At 39.1% G+C, this 12,386-nt stretch overlaps 1 protein-coding gene across 5 annotated transcripts in view; it reads left to right on the top strand.

Moving 5' to 3' along the window:
* The window catches only part of COL14A1 (collagen type XIV alpha 1 chain), a 243,560-nt gene that overhangs the window by 108,676 nt on the left and 122,498 nt on the right, over positions 1-12,386 (top strand). For 4 of the 5 annotated variants that reach the window (XM_060195648.1, XM_060195647.1, XM_007526236.3 and 1 more), the window contains 4 exons: positions 919-1,058; positions 1,968-2,100; positions 2,297-2,362; positions 5,073-5,224. In XM_060195648.1, the coding sequence (XP_060051631.1) occupies positions 919-1,058; positions 1,968-2,100; positions 2,297-2,362; positions 5,073-5,224 (491 nt within the window). The remainder of the gene's footprint in view (positions 1-918; positions 1,059-1,967; positions 2,101-2,296; positions 2,363-5,072; positions 5,225-12,386) is intronic. The other variant, XM_060195649.1, reaches the window with a different exon arrangement.

Here is a 12,386-nt window from a genome sequence, read left to right as displayed (position 1 = left end):
CTCATATGAATATTTCATTAACTATTAAATATGATATAATATAAACATTTCACTTTGGAGTTGGGTGGTAGCGCAGTGGGTTAAGCGCACATGATGCAAAGTGCAAGGGCCAGCGTAAGGATCTCGGTTCGAGCCCCCAGCTCCACACTTGCAAGGGAGCCACTTCAGAGGCAGTGAAGAAGGCCTGCAGATGTCTTTCTCTCCCCCTTTCTGTCTTCCCCTCCTCTCTCCATTTCTCTCTGTCCTATCCAACAACGACGACAACAAGAATAACTACAACAATAAAACAACAAGGGCAACAAAAGGGAATAAATAATTTTTTTTAAGTTAAAAAAATATTTTACTCATTTCACTGACTATTTGAAATAAAGAATCTAGGGGCTGGGTGGTGGCACACATATTACTGCATATTACTATATGTGAGAACCCTGGTTCAGTCTCCTGGTCCTCATCTGTAGGTAGGAAGCTTCAGGAACAGTGAAGTAGTGTTTCCTGTGTGCCTCATTCCCTCTCTAGCCTTCTCTTTCTCTGACAGTCTCTCACCATTTCAAAGAAAAGGAAGAAAGTATGTCTCAAGAGTGGTAGAGTCATCATGCCAGCACCAATCCCCAGTGATAACCCTGCTGGAAAAAAAAAAAATGTAGAGGGAAGAAACAGAGAATCTAAGAGTTTTGAAAATTTTTAGACAATTAAAAAAAAAAAAAAGCCTGCCATTGTCCTCCTACTTTATGCTGTACACAAATGGCAGAAACAATGCCCTACCACACTGAACTGAGGGGCACTGTGCACCCTACCCCACTTTCTTTCCCCCTTAAAACAAGAGATCACTCTAAAAGGCTTCTCTTTCAGAAGATGCTTGAGATTTTGGTCTCTTGCCCTCTAAATTTCCCTAACAAAATCTCCTTCCTTGACTTACAGAGGAAGTTCCAGCCCAGCAATATTTGGAAATTGATGAGGTGAAGACAGATGGTTTTAGAGTGTCCTGGCATCCTCTCTCTGCTGACGAAGGGCAGCACAAGTTAATGTGGATTCCAGTCTATGGCGGGAATACCGAAGAGGTTCATTTTCTCTTTTTTTCTTTCTCTTTCTTTCTTCCTTTCCTTTTATTTTTTCTTTCTTTCTTTTTCTTTTTTCTTTTTTTTTTTTTTTTTTGCCTCCAGGGTTATCGCTGGAGCTCAGTGCCAGCACTAGGAATCCACTACTGGCGGTCATTTTTTTTCCTTTTTATTGAATAAGACAGAGAGAAATTGAGAGGGGAAAGGGAGATACAAAGAGTTGTGTTTTCTAAAACAGACTGAAATTTATTACATAGAATTTTTCTGAAAGTAAATATGCACTGATCCATTTGATTTGGTCTTCACATTAGAAAAGGTTCAAAATCCAAGAGATAGTATTTTTCATGCTATGGGGTGTTGTAAATGGTAGATTATGTTTTTCTGAAATTAGACTGCCTTATTGTTGAAGCTTTTGATGTATTTTCAAGACTCCTGAACTTTCATAGATGATAGTCCATACAACTTTAGAATGGCAGTTTTGTATTGCAATTATTTATTTGCTGTGGGAATTGAAAAGGATAAGGTCCCTGGTTTGACTTTAAAACTAAAAGTCTTACAGTTATTTTTATTTTTATTAGTGATTTAATAAGGATTAACAAGATTGTAAGATAACAGGGGTACAATTCCATACAGTTCCCACCACCAGAGTTCTATGTCCCATCCCCTCCATTGGAAACGTCCCTATTTTTTATCCCTCTCTAGGAATATGGACCAAAGATCATTATGGGGTCCAGAAAGTGAGAGGTCTGGCTTCTGTAATTGCTTCTCTGCTGGACATAGATCAGCAATTCTTTATGCTTATAATTTCTTCCTTACCTTCAAGATAACAATGTTCCTTTTAGTTATTTTTTCTAACCTTTTATTTCCCATTTTTCAAGAATACCTAGTGACTGAGCACCAAATGCTTTTCAGATTATCCTGAAAGAAGACCAAGATTCCTATACTATTGAAGGTCTGGATCCTGGCACCGAATATGAAGTTTCACTGTTAGCTGTTCTGGATGATGGAAGTGAAAGTGAGGTGGTGACTGCTGTTGGGACCACTCGTAAGTTTTTGTGTGACCAAAATAGATTTTACTAGCTTCCTCCATCTATTCTGACAGTTTCTTCACTTCACCTGTGTCCTTCCCCATCAGCCTTATTCCAAACTACAGAGGTTCCTCTTTCTTTGTCCTCCTGCTCTCAGTTCTACATATATCTGCACAATCATGACAAGTTTTTAATTATGACTCTTGTTTTTAGTTGACAGTGTTTGGACAGAATCACCCACAATGATCACACCCACAACCACACAACCTGTGACTTCAGGTAAGAATAAATAAAAGATCACTTACTCAAAATAAAAGTTTGATTTAAGCCCATATTATAGTATCTCCATTTTAAAGAATATTACATTAGGAACTAGACATGACAGTTGAAATTTCACTTTTCTTAGGACCCCTCAACCTCTTCTTACTCCTGAATGTCAATCCCTCTTCCAGTGCACTGATTTCATTCTTACATCTCTCCTTCTGCCTTTTCTTTATATTACTATTTGACTTTTCAGAAGATGTTAGCATAGCCAACCACCTTCCCTTCCAATCTCTACTACCATCTTTATATCAGTGACTTGACCTGTGTGTTCTATTGAGAATAATTCATGACATGGTTTCTTGCAGCTCTCTGATAGAATGTAGTTAACCTGTTGTTATTGCAAGATCAGCTATATTCCTCTCACTTTGATTTTAAACTTTAATATAGTTGGGTTGTCTAATATATTTGTCATGTTGGGGGGGGTTGGCTGGCAGTGGTGCACCAAGTTAAGCACACATAGTGTGAAGCACAAGGACTCATGCAAGTACCCCAGTTCAAGCCCCTGGCTCCTCACCTGTGGGGGGGGGTCACTTCATAGTGGTAAAGCAGGTCTGCAGGTGTCTATCTATCCTTCTCTCCCCCTCTATCTTCCTTTCCTCTCTCAATTTCACTCTGTCATATCCAAATATATATATATATATTTTTTAAATTTTCACAGGAGCAGTGGATTCATAGTGTTAGCACCAAGGCCCAGCAGTAACCCTGAGGCAAAAAAAAAAAAGTCATGGTGAATTCTTGCATAGAACAATGTAGAAAAAATACATTATGATTTTCCAACAACCCAATAATATACCTATAAGCTGCTCTCAGAATGAATTAGATAAATACAAGTTCAATGCTATTACTTATTCCCCTATTAAAACCCTTAAGTAGCTCTCCACTCTCCACTCACTCATTTGCTAATTCATTTATTATTCAGGCCATTTTTGTTGATCCCTTCATTGTGCTTCCAAAACTCTTTTCATTTTATGCAGACTTCTTCCTGATAGGCCGGTTTCAGTCTTTTTTTTTTTTTTCTACGCTTTTCTTATTTCTCCCTGTCATCTAGAACCTGCATGGTTATCATGAAGGTGAGGAGTTGCCTCCTCTTTCCAATCCCTGATGCCCTTTCCCAGTTTTGATTGACAAACATCATTCTCTTCCCTCTTTTGTGACACTTCCCTAACTTTGTCAAAAGTTAGTAATCACTTCTCAGGATCAAGTGAAGAGTTAGTTTCTGGGGACCTGGGGGTGGCACACCCAGTTAAGTACACATTTATCAAGCACAAGGACCAGGACTCAAGCCCCCTGCTTCCCACCTTCAGGGGGTCTGTTTCACAAGCAGGTGAAACAGATCTGCAGGTGTCTATCTTTCTCTCCCTCTCTATCTCCCTTTTCTCTCTCTCTCTCTCTCTCAACTTCTCTCTGTCCTCTCTATCCTAACTAATAAAAATTAGATAAAAAGGCAAAAAAAAAATGGCCACCAGGAGCAGTGGATTTCTAGTGCAGCATTGAGCCCCAGTGATAACCCTGTAGGTAAAAGAAATAAAAAATTAGGTGGTGGCGGGTGGGAGTCCAGTGGTAGCGCAGCGGGTTAAGCGCAGGTGGCGCCAAGTTCAAGGACTGGCGTGAGGATCCTGGTTCGAGCCCCGGCTCCCCACCTGCAGGGGAATCGCTTCACAGGTGGTGAAGCAGGTCTGCAGGTGTCTATCTTTCTCTCCCTCTCTCTGTCTTCCCCTCCTCTCCCCATTTCTCTCTATCCTATCCAACAACGAACAACATCAACAATGACAATAATAACCATAACAAGGCTATAAAGGGGGAAACAAGGGCAACAAAAGGGGGAAAAATGGCCTCCAGAAGCAGTGGATTCATAGTGCTGGCACGGAGCCCCAACAATAACCCTGGAGGCAAAAAAAAAAAAAAAAAAAAGGAAAGAAATAAAAAATTAAAAGAAATTTTAAGAGTTAATTGCTGTCTTTCTCAATGTTATAATACAGCCTGTCACATGAAAAGCTCAGTGACTGCTGAATAGATAAATGAAGGAGTGAGCTAAGTCGGTGGCAGTGGGCAGGATGAAAGAAAGTCAGGAAGCCAGGTAGAACTAAAAAAGGGCAAGTAAGGGAATAAACACCTTGGGAGAAGGAGTGGAATGGGTCAGAAACACAGGTGTGTCTGAATAGATGTCAAATATAGGGTAACAGCAGAGTGTGCAGAATAGCTAGAAGAAGCAGTGGTGAGAAATGTGGGTTACAGGTATAGAACGGACAGTGAATGGTTTTTTTACTGGGCGCTGTACTGCACACTGAGTCTGACTAAATCTGAGCCCTGTGTCTTCTCCAGTGGACTAGTGTGATTTTTTTTGTGAATATGCACCCCTATGGACTCAGTGTTGGGTTTTCCTCACCCGAACACTTGCCCACAGCTCTCCTTCCCAGTGTAGAGTAGACACAGATCTGACAGTTTTGAATAACTCATGGTGTCACCTTAGAAGCCCCATTTTGTTAGTTGAATGAGTCTCAGAACTCCACATTAAACATTAAGCTGCATTGCTCTTACTTCCTGTCATCCTAGATACATTAAATCATATTTGTTGCTATGACACAAATCATCTCTGTAAATTCCTTTTTTTTTTTTTTGAATATTACAAGTTAAAAATCCTTTATCCCTTGGTTGTTTATTCCAGTTTCCCGGACAGGAATCAGAAACCTGGTTGTAGATGATGAGACAACTTCTAGCCTGCGGGTAAAATGGGACATTTCAGACAGCAGTGTGCAGCATTACAGGGTGACCTACCTGACTGCTGAAGGCGACCCTGCGGAAGAAGTGGTAGGAACGGTCTGTATATATTTAGCTCCCCAGAAATTTGAGTTTCCTGACTAACAGTGAATGAAGCTTTCTCTGGAGATGAATGCAAACTTTCTTGCTCACATTTTGGTGACTGTACCCTCTAATAAAAACTAGTGTTTTCAGATAATCCTGACTAACTACTGGCTGCTTGATACCCTTCTTGTCTGTAAAACTTGTTTCACAAGCAATACACTTATTTAGTATTGAAACTGAAACTTTACCACTCTCAGCCTTTATTTATTTATTTATTTTCAGATAACAAGGGAAAGACATAGGGAGAGAGGTGAAGATGTTTCTTCCAATTTGGGGAGGGTTGGGCTGGAACTTGGGTTGTACACATGACATAGTAGGTCAGGTAACTAACTTGCCAGCCCACAGCATGCTTTAAATTGATACCGTTTCTGAAATTTCTTTTCCATATTGCTTCAATTGCTTTGATAACTTGTTAGAACTAAACTGAGTTATGAAAATCCATTATATATTTGTATATGTGTGTGTATGATTGTTTACATATATGTGTATGATTATACTCATGTATAGATTATATATAATTTTCTACTACATAAACTTTAATATGTGCTAAATTCTTTTATCTTTAGGAGTATGATAAAAGAAATTTAAAGTAAAGCATCCCCAGTCATATTTATATAGTTAAACTGTGCCTAGTAAAATAGCGGCCATTGGGTGTATGGATCAACTGACATGTCCATGTTCAGCAGAAAAGCAGTTACCAAAGCCATCCTTCCTTATGCACCCCCAAAAATGTTTGGTCCATACTCCCAGAGGGAGAAATATTAGGGGAAAATGACCAAAAGGCTCTGTGCCCCAGTTCCGCTGACCCAGAACTTTTGTGACAAGGAACTTTTGTTTTTGCCCCATCCCTAAGAGTGAAGAGAGTTTGAACACCTGAGGAAGTCAGGCCTTGTTTATCTGACCTAAGGACAGAGGGAAGAGGGAAGAGAGAAAAGGGAAAGGAAGCACACCTGGAAGTTATAATAGGTGTAGGTGTGTCTTAGGAAGGAAGTAAAGGTGGAGCCTTAGAAGTAAATAAAAATGGGCATCAGCTTCCACATGGGATCAGCCATCTTTGCCCAAGTGACATGCCTTTTTATTTTCCTCATTAGAAGTTTAAAATATCTGGGGCAGGGGAATGCCCTATGAGGAGTACTCAGAGTAAGGGTGGGAGGAGAGAAGCCTTTAACAATGGAATAAAGCTCACCCAGTTCAGTTTTATAAGTATATTTTTTTTTAAAAAAAAGAAGTAGTAATAGGACATATACTCAATGGAGTACTACTCAGCTATTTAAAAAAGACTATATTGTGTTCTTTGGGGAAAAATGAACGAAACTGGCAGTGATTATGTTTAGTAAAGTAAGGAAATGATGGTGGACTGGGTGATTTAACTCACATGGAATATAGAGAATTGAAACATGAACTTGAAGAAAAACTTAAAAATCTTTATCTGTGACATTGGAAGAATTATGGTGGTTACCATTGGAGGGGGGTAGCAGACTCAGAAGTTTGGTGGTGGGAGTGGTGTAGAATTATACCCCTGTTATAATCTTATAAATCACAATGAAACCTGCTGCGGACCACTCAGTGGATGAGCAGCAGGAGGGTCAGGGGTCTTGAAGGCAACCTCTCAGGTGGGTCAGGAGTCGGTGAGGGAGAACAGATAGACACCACACTCTATTGGAGGGTGAATCTGGACTTGTTTTAATAGTGAAACTGTATTAGCTTTTATATTTTTTTCAGGTTACATTTAGGTTGCCTAAGCAACCAGCTCATAAAGAAGTAACAATAGTCTTGTGGCTTTGGCAAGCTACATGTTATTTTTCTATAACTGTAAAGAATGGGTACAATATTTTGTATCGTTTTGTTTTCAGGGGAGGTCATACCCAGAATTGTTTTAGACTTTTGCTGAGGGCTATCTCTACCATTAATCTTCTATGGGGGCATACAGATCTTTGTCTAGTCGTGGACCACTGCTCATCTAGGTCTGGTATAGTTTAACTATTAATCTTTTTTGTTTCAATATGTCAACTTGTACCTGGGAGGCCTCAATCTCTGTATTGTTTTTATCAGGGGCAAGTCATAACATGACTTGTTTTGTCTGTCTATGTTGACCCACCTTCTCTACTTTCATAATGTAACTTTCAAATATGTTCTTGTGTAAGGGAGAGGGGGTGTTTTCGACTCTCTATTTTCACCAGGCACTGTCAAAGCATTATTAATCAATTGTGACAGTATAATTGTTTGTAGCAATAACGGGGGGAGAATGTGTCGACCCATTTTCGTCTTTCTGCCCAGCTTCTTTGAAGTCTGAATGCAGGTCCAGAGGAGATGACTTTGTCAGTCTCTCTGGTGGTCGTGAAGGGCAGCGCATCTCCCTCTTTTTTATTTAGTTTAAAGCGGTGGAATTTTCTTTGGAGCTGTCTGATGGATCTGGAGAGGAGCTTGAAGAGGACTGGAAGAATAAGCAGAACAATTACTAGTATGAAAACAATGTCTCTCAATGATATGAGAATATGTTGTCAATTAATAGGGTTGAGAGATGTCAAATCCTCTTTTAGAGATTGGGCAAATTCTGGGGTATCTAGGGAGGAAGCGCTTATGGCGCTAATCTGGGCCTGAAGGGTATCAATGTCATGGGAAATATCATTGTGTTGCCAAATGCCCATAAGGTGGTTTTTAGCCCTATCTCAGGGAGTGGAGGAATTATAAGGCAAAGGAGTAATACATAGTGTTCTATAACTACTATGGCAGCAACTCTATATGGGGAGGAGATCATGAGCTTAATTTTTTTTGTATAATCATTATCAACAACGCCGGGGTGATCTCAAGCATTAGCTTTTTTATCTTTTCTGTCAATTTTTATAGGTCTCGGCATCTGTAGGCATTTTGTCTCTTTTTCTTCTGTTTGTTGGATGGACCTCTCTGGTGGCCAGCGGGCTTCATTATCTGTATGGGAGAAAACACAAACATGCCCTCGTCTCCATATGAGGACGGGATCTGGTCTTTTTTAGGACCCTGACGGGGGGTCTTTTTATTTAACCAGTGCATATCTACTGTTAGTTGTAGTTTTTTAGAACCTATCACTGGCAGATTTTTTTTTTTGCTTGTCTAAATTTAAAATATTAATGGCAAAGAGTGCTCCACCAAGAATGTTGTGTGGAGTCTGTGGTCCTGTCTTTGAGGAGGACCCATCAGTAAAGACTACTAAGGCTGTTGGAATCAGCTGAGATTTTGTTATCTTTGGAAAAACATAAAAACATTATTAAGTCACATAAACTGAAATTGGGCTACATATAGGGAATTTTTTATTTTAAGAAAGCTTTTTACCATATGAAACGCTGGTTTTTTATGTGAAGGCTTGTCATGGTTGTAGTCTTTTATTTGTGACCAGCAAGACATATACAAGGCCAGGAAAAATATTAAAATTGATCATCTAATGACTAAGAATTTGTTTAAATATATTTATATAATTTTAGAAGGCCTTTTTAACAATAAAATGATTATCATCTATGTAGTATAATTTTAAAATCACTTAAACAATTTAAGCATATTATTAGAACTTAGTTTAATGTTAGGATCATAGTACTGTATTCATTATAAAAGTCATATATGTTTAAAATAATCTTTTATTTTTACACCATCTTACAATGACATTTTTAGACTAATTTTGTTTAATAAGGATTTATCAAATATTAAACTTTTTATCAGATCAGAAACATATATATGTATCAAAAATAGACTTTTGACACTGTCTTGAAATAAATTAGATATTTTTAAATGTGGAAAGATATATAGAGGGGTACCAGAGCAAAAGCTCTAGGCATGAAATTTATCAGCATAACCATTGACAAGTTATGTTTTTTGTTTATCTAGGTTTATTTTATCTTTTTAAGTGAGAAGGTACTAGACAACTTTATATATATCAATAATATCTCTTTTAGTCTTTTGTCACACTCAGTTAAAATTGAGACACACCCTAAGTGTGTGATATTTATTTTAAAAGGCTCTGTTTGAATTTTAAAGGAAGTAAATCTAAAGTCTAGCTTATTTAACCTTATCTATCAATCTCTGAATGTCAGGATCTTTACACCAAATTTAACTAAAGTATATTGATTTTTTTAATTAAGTTTATTTTAAACTCTAAACAAACTCAAATTACTTAAAGAGTCAACACACATTTGTGACAATGTTTTTCAGAAGATTTACAGTGCCAAACAAACAACAAATTTTGTTGTGGACTAATTTCCACAGAAATAGTTTCACAGGGCATTATGGGGGCCCTCTATTATGTCCCAGAACCTCTCTGACTTAAAACCATACATATAATTTGTATTTTAATTTGGAGATGAAGAATTGTCACGTTGACACCTTTAAGAAGTTAGTCAATTTAAATACTTAGGCTTTTACCTTACATATCTATTTATCTTAGCAAAATAATTTTTATTTTCAGATTACCACATCTGGGTGATGAAGTTTATTGAATCTTCTTGTGGCGTCCCATCTTTGTGAATTTTAGACCTGTAGTCTCTCCTCCAATCGAGTCTCTTTTGGCACCATGGGCACAGACCAGGTGGGGGTCCAGGCCCCCGGTTTTCTCCTCTACCTTGGGGACACTCCCTCTCAAAGTGTCCCATCTGGCCACACTTGAAACACTTTTCTTTTTGTCTTCTCTCTGCGTTCTTGTTTTTAATGAATTGTGGCAGGGTCTGTCCTTGTAGGGCAGCTGCCATAGCCATTCTCTGAATAACTGCAGGAGACACGTCCATGTATGTCCTGATAAAATCTTCTATTGTCTCTGTCTTTTTTAATGGCCATAGCAAGTCTTTACAGACTGTGTTGGCATTTTCTCAAGCCAATTGTTTTAATAAAATTTTTGTTCCCTCTGACTCAGGCATCATTTTTTTTACAGTCTCTTCTAATCTAGCAATAAATTCTTCAAAAGGCTCTTCCGGTCCCTGCCTGATACCAGAGAGAACTGAAACCTTCTCCTCAGGCTGTGGTATTTTATACCACGCCGAGATGACTATCTTAGAAATAGCTTCTAAGAACTCTCTGGGAATTTTCATCTGCTGTCGGGGATCTCTCCAGTCATCTCTGCCCATTAACATAGAGAATGTTGGCTTGGGGCCCCTGCTTTTTTTAAACAATGCCTGTTGCAAGTAAATTTTGGCCTGATCTTCAAACTCTGTTCTCCACAAAATATATTGTCTTGGCTTCAAAACTGACCGGGCTGTTTGCTGCCAGTCGTAGGGAGTGAACCACATAGTTGTCACCGTTTTTACTATTTGTAAAGTGTATGGTGAGGAAGCTCTTGTGGACTGAACTGCCTGAGCTAATTTCTTTAACATTTTTAATGGTAAAGGCTCTCACTCAGGTTCATCATCCAATGATATTATCAGGAAGAGGAACCCAACATCCCCTTCTCTTCTTGTCTCTTTTACGGCGGCCATAAACCCAGCATTAGCAGGGACTCTACGTCCTCCCTGTCTGTCTTTGAGCTTCAAGGGAGGCACCGTGGCCATAGGGATGGTGGGCAAAAGACCGTCATCATCATTATGACAATGGGCGGCCTCATCATCTAATTTTGTCTCTTCTTCAGGATCTAACCAGTCATCATTTTGCCACTTATACTTCTCTAGTAGTGGGTGACTAACTTGTTTCTCAAGAGCTCTATAGCCTTTATTTTTCTTAGGATTAGACTGTGTTTTTTCTACCAAACATTTATATTCTGATTTGTCTCCTAATAAGTCTCTCAGCTGGCTCTATAAAGAGAAGGTTATAGCTGGAACCTCGCTGGGCCCATGTTCTGAGTAAAATTTTCTCAGATCTTTTCTTACTCTTCTCTAGTCCTCTAATGATAATGTTCTCTCTTCTGGGATCCATGGACTTCTTTTCTTAATAAATGTTAAGAATTGCTTTAGCTCTTTGTGGGGTACCCTAATTCCTTGTCCCAGCAGCATCTGCTGGAGGACTGAGAGGAAGAGCCCTTCATTCTTTGAGCTCTCCTGCCCCATGTTACCTTTCCGCTTCCTATGAAACCGCTACTTTCAGCGGCGGGGCTGCAGTCTCCTTAACCTGCGGGGTCCTATCCTGACCTGAATTTTCTAATAGTTCAGATTGCTACCTTACCTGGATGGTCTTCTCCCAAGTCTCTGTTCGGGCGCCACCTGCCGCAGACCACTCAGTGGATGAGCAGCAGGAAGATCAGGGGTCTTGAAGGCAACCTCTCAGATGGGTCAGGAGTCAGCGAGGGAGAACAGATAGACACCACACTCTATTGGAGGGTGAATCTGGACTCGTTTTAATAGTGAAACTGCATTAGCTTTTATACCTTTTTCAGGTTACATTCAGGTTGCCTAAGCAACCAGCTCATAAAGAAGTAACAATAGTCTTGTGGCTTTGGCAAGCTACATGCTATTCCCCTATAACTGTAAAGAATGGGTACAATACTTTGCATCATTCTGTTCTCAGGGGAGGTCATACCCAGAATTGTTTTAGACTTTTGCTGAGGGCTATCTCTACCATTCTTTGTTTTAATATGTCAACTTGCACCTGGGAGGCCTCAATCTCTGTATTGTTTCTATGAGGGGCAAGTCATAACATGACTTGTTTTGTCTGTCTGTGTTGACCCACCTTCTCTACTTTCATAATGTAACTTTCAAATATGCTCTTGTGTAAGGGAGAGAGGGTGCTTTTGACTCTCCATTCTCACCAGGCACTGCCAAAGCATTATTAATCAATTGTGACAGTATAATTGTTTGTAGCAATAATGGGGGGAGAATGCGTTGACCCATTCCCGTCCTTCTGCCCAGCTTCTTTGAAGTCTGAATGCAGGTCCAGAGGAGATGACTTTGTCAGTCTCTCTGGTGGTCATGAAGGGCGGCGCAGAAGCCACTAATAAAAATATAATTATAAAAGCATAACATAGCAATAATTATAGTTATATTTGCTGACATCTGCTCACTTTGAGCAGATTTATAGTTACCTCTAGTTTGTTTTTCATGATTTTGAGTATCTCCATTTAGAAATTTATATTTTAAATGCTAGATTTTCTTTATGTGTTTCATTTCTTTATATATTTATTTATGGGACTAAGAAGTGAGCTTAGTGCAATGTCACTACTGAGTGGTTTCCA

Source organism: Erinaceus europaeus, chromosome 1 (genome assembly GCF_950295315.1).
Source record: "Erinaceus europaeus chromosome 1, mEriEur2.1, whole genome shotgun sequence".
Taxonomy (NCBI): domain Eukaryota; kingdom Metazoa; phylum Chordata; class Mammalia; order Eulipotyphla; family Erinaceidae; genus Erinaceus; species Erinaceus europaeus.
Note: the sequence above shows the minus strand (reverse complement) of the source record. Positions and strands in the feature narration are given on the sequence as shown.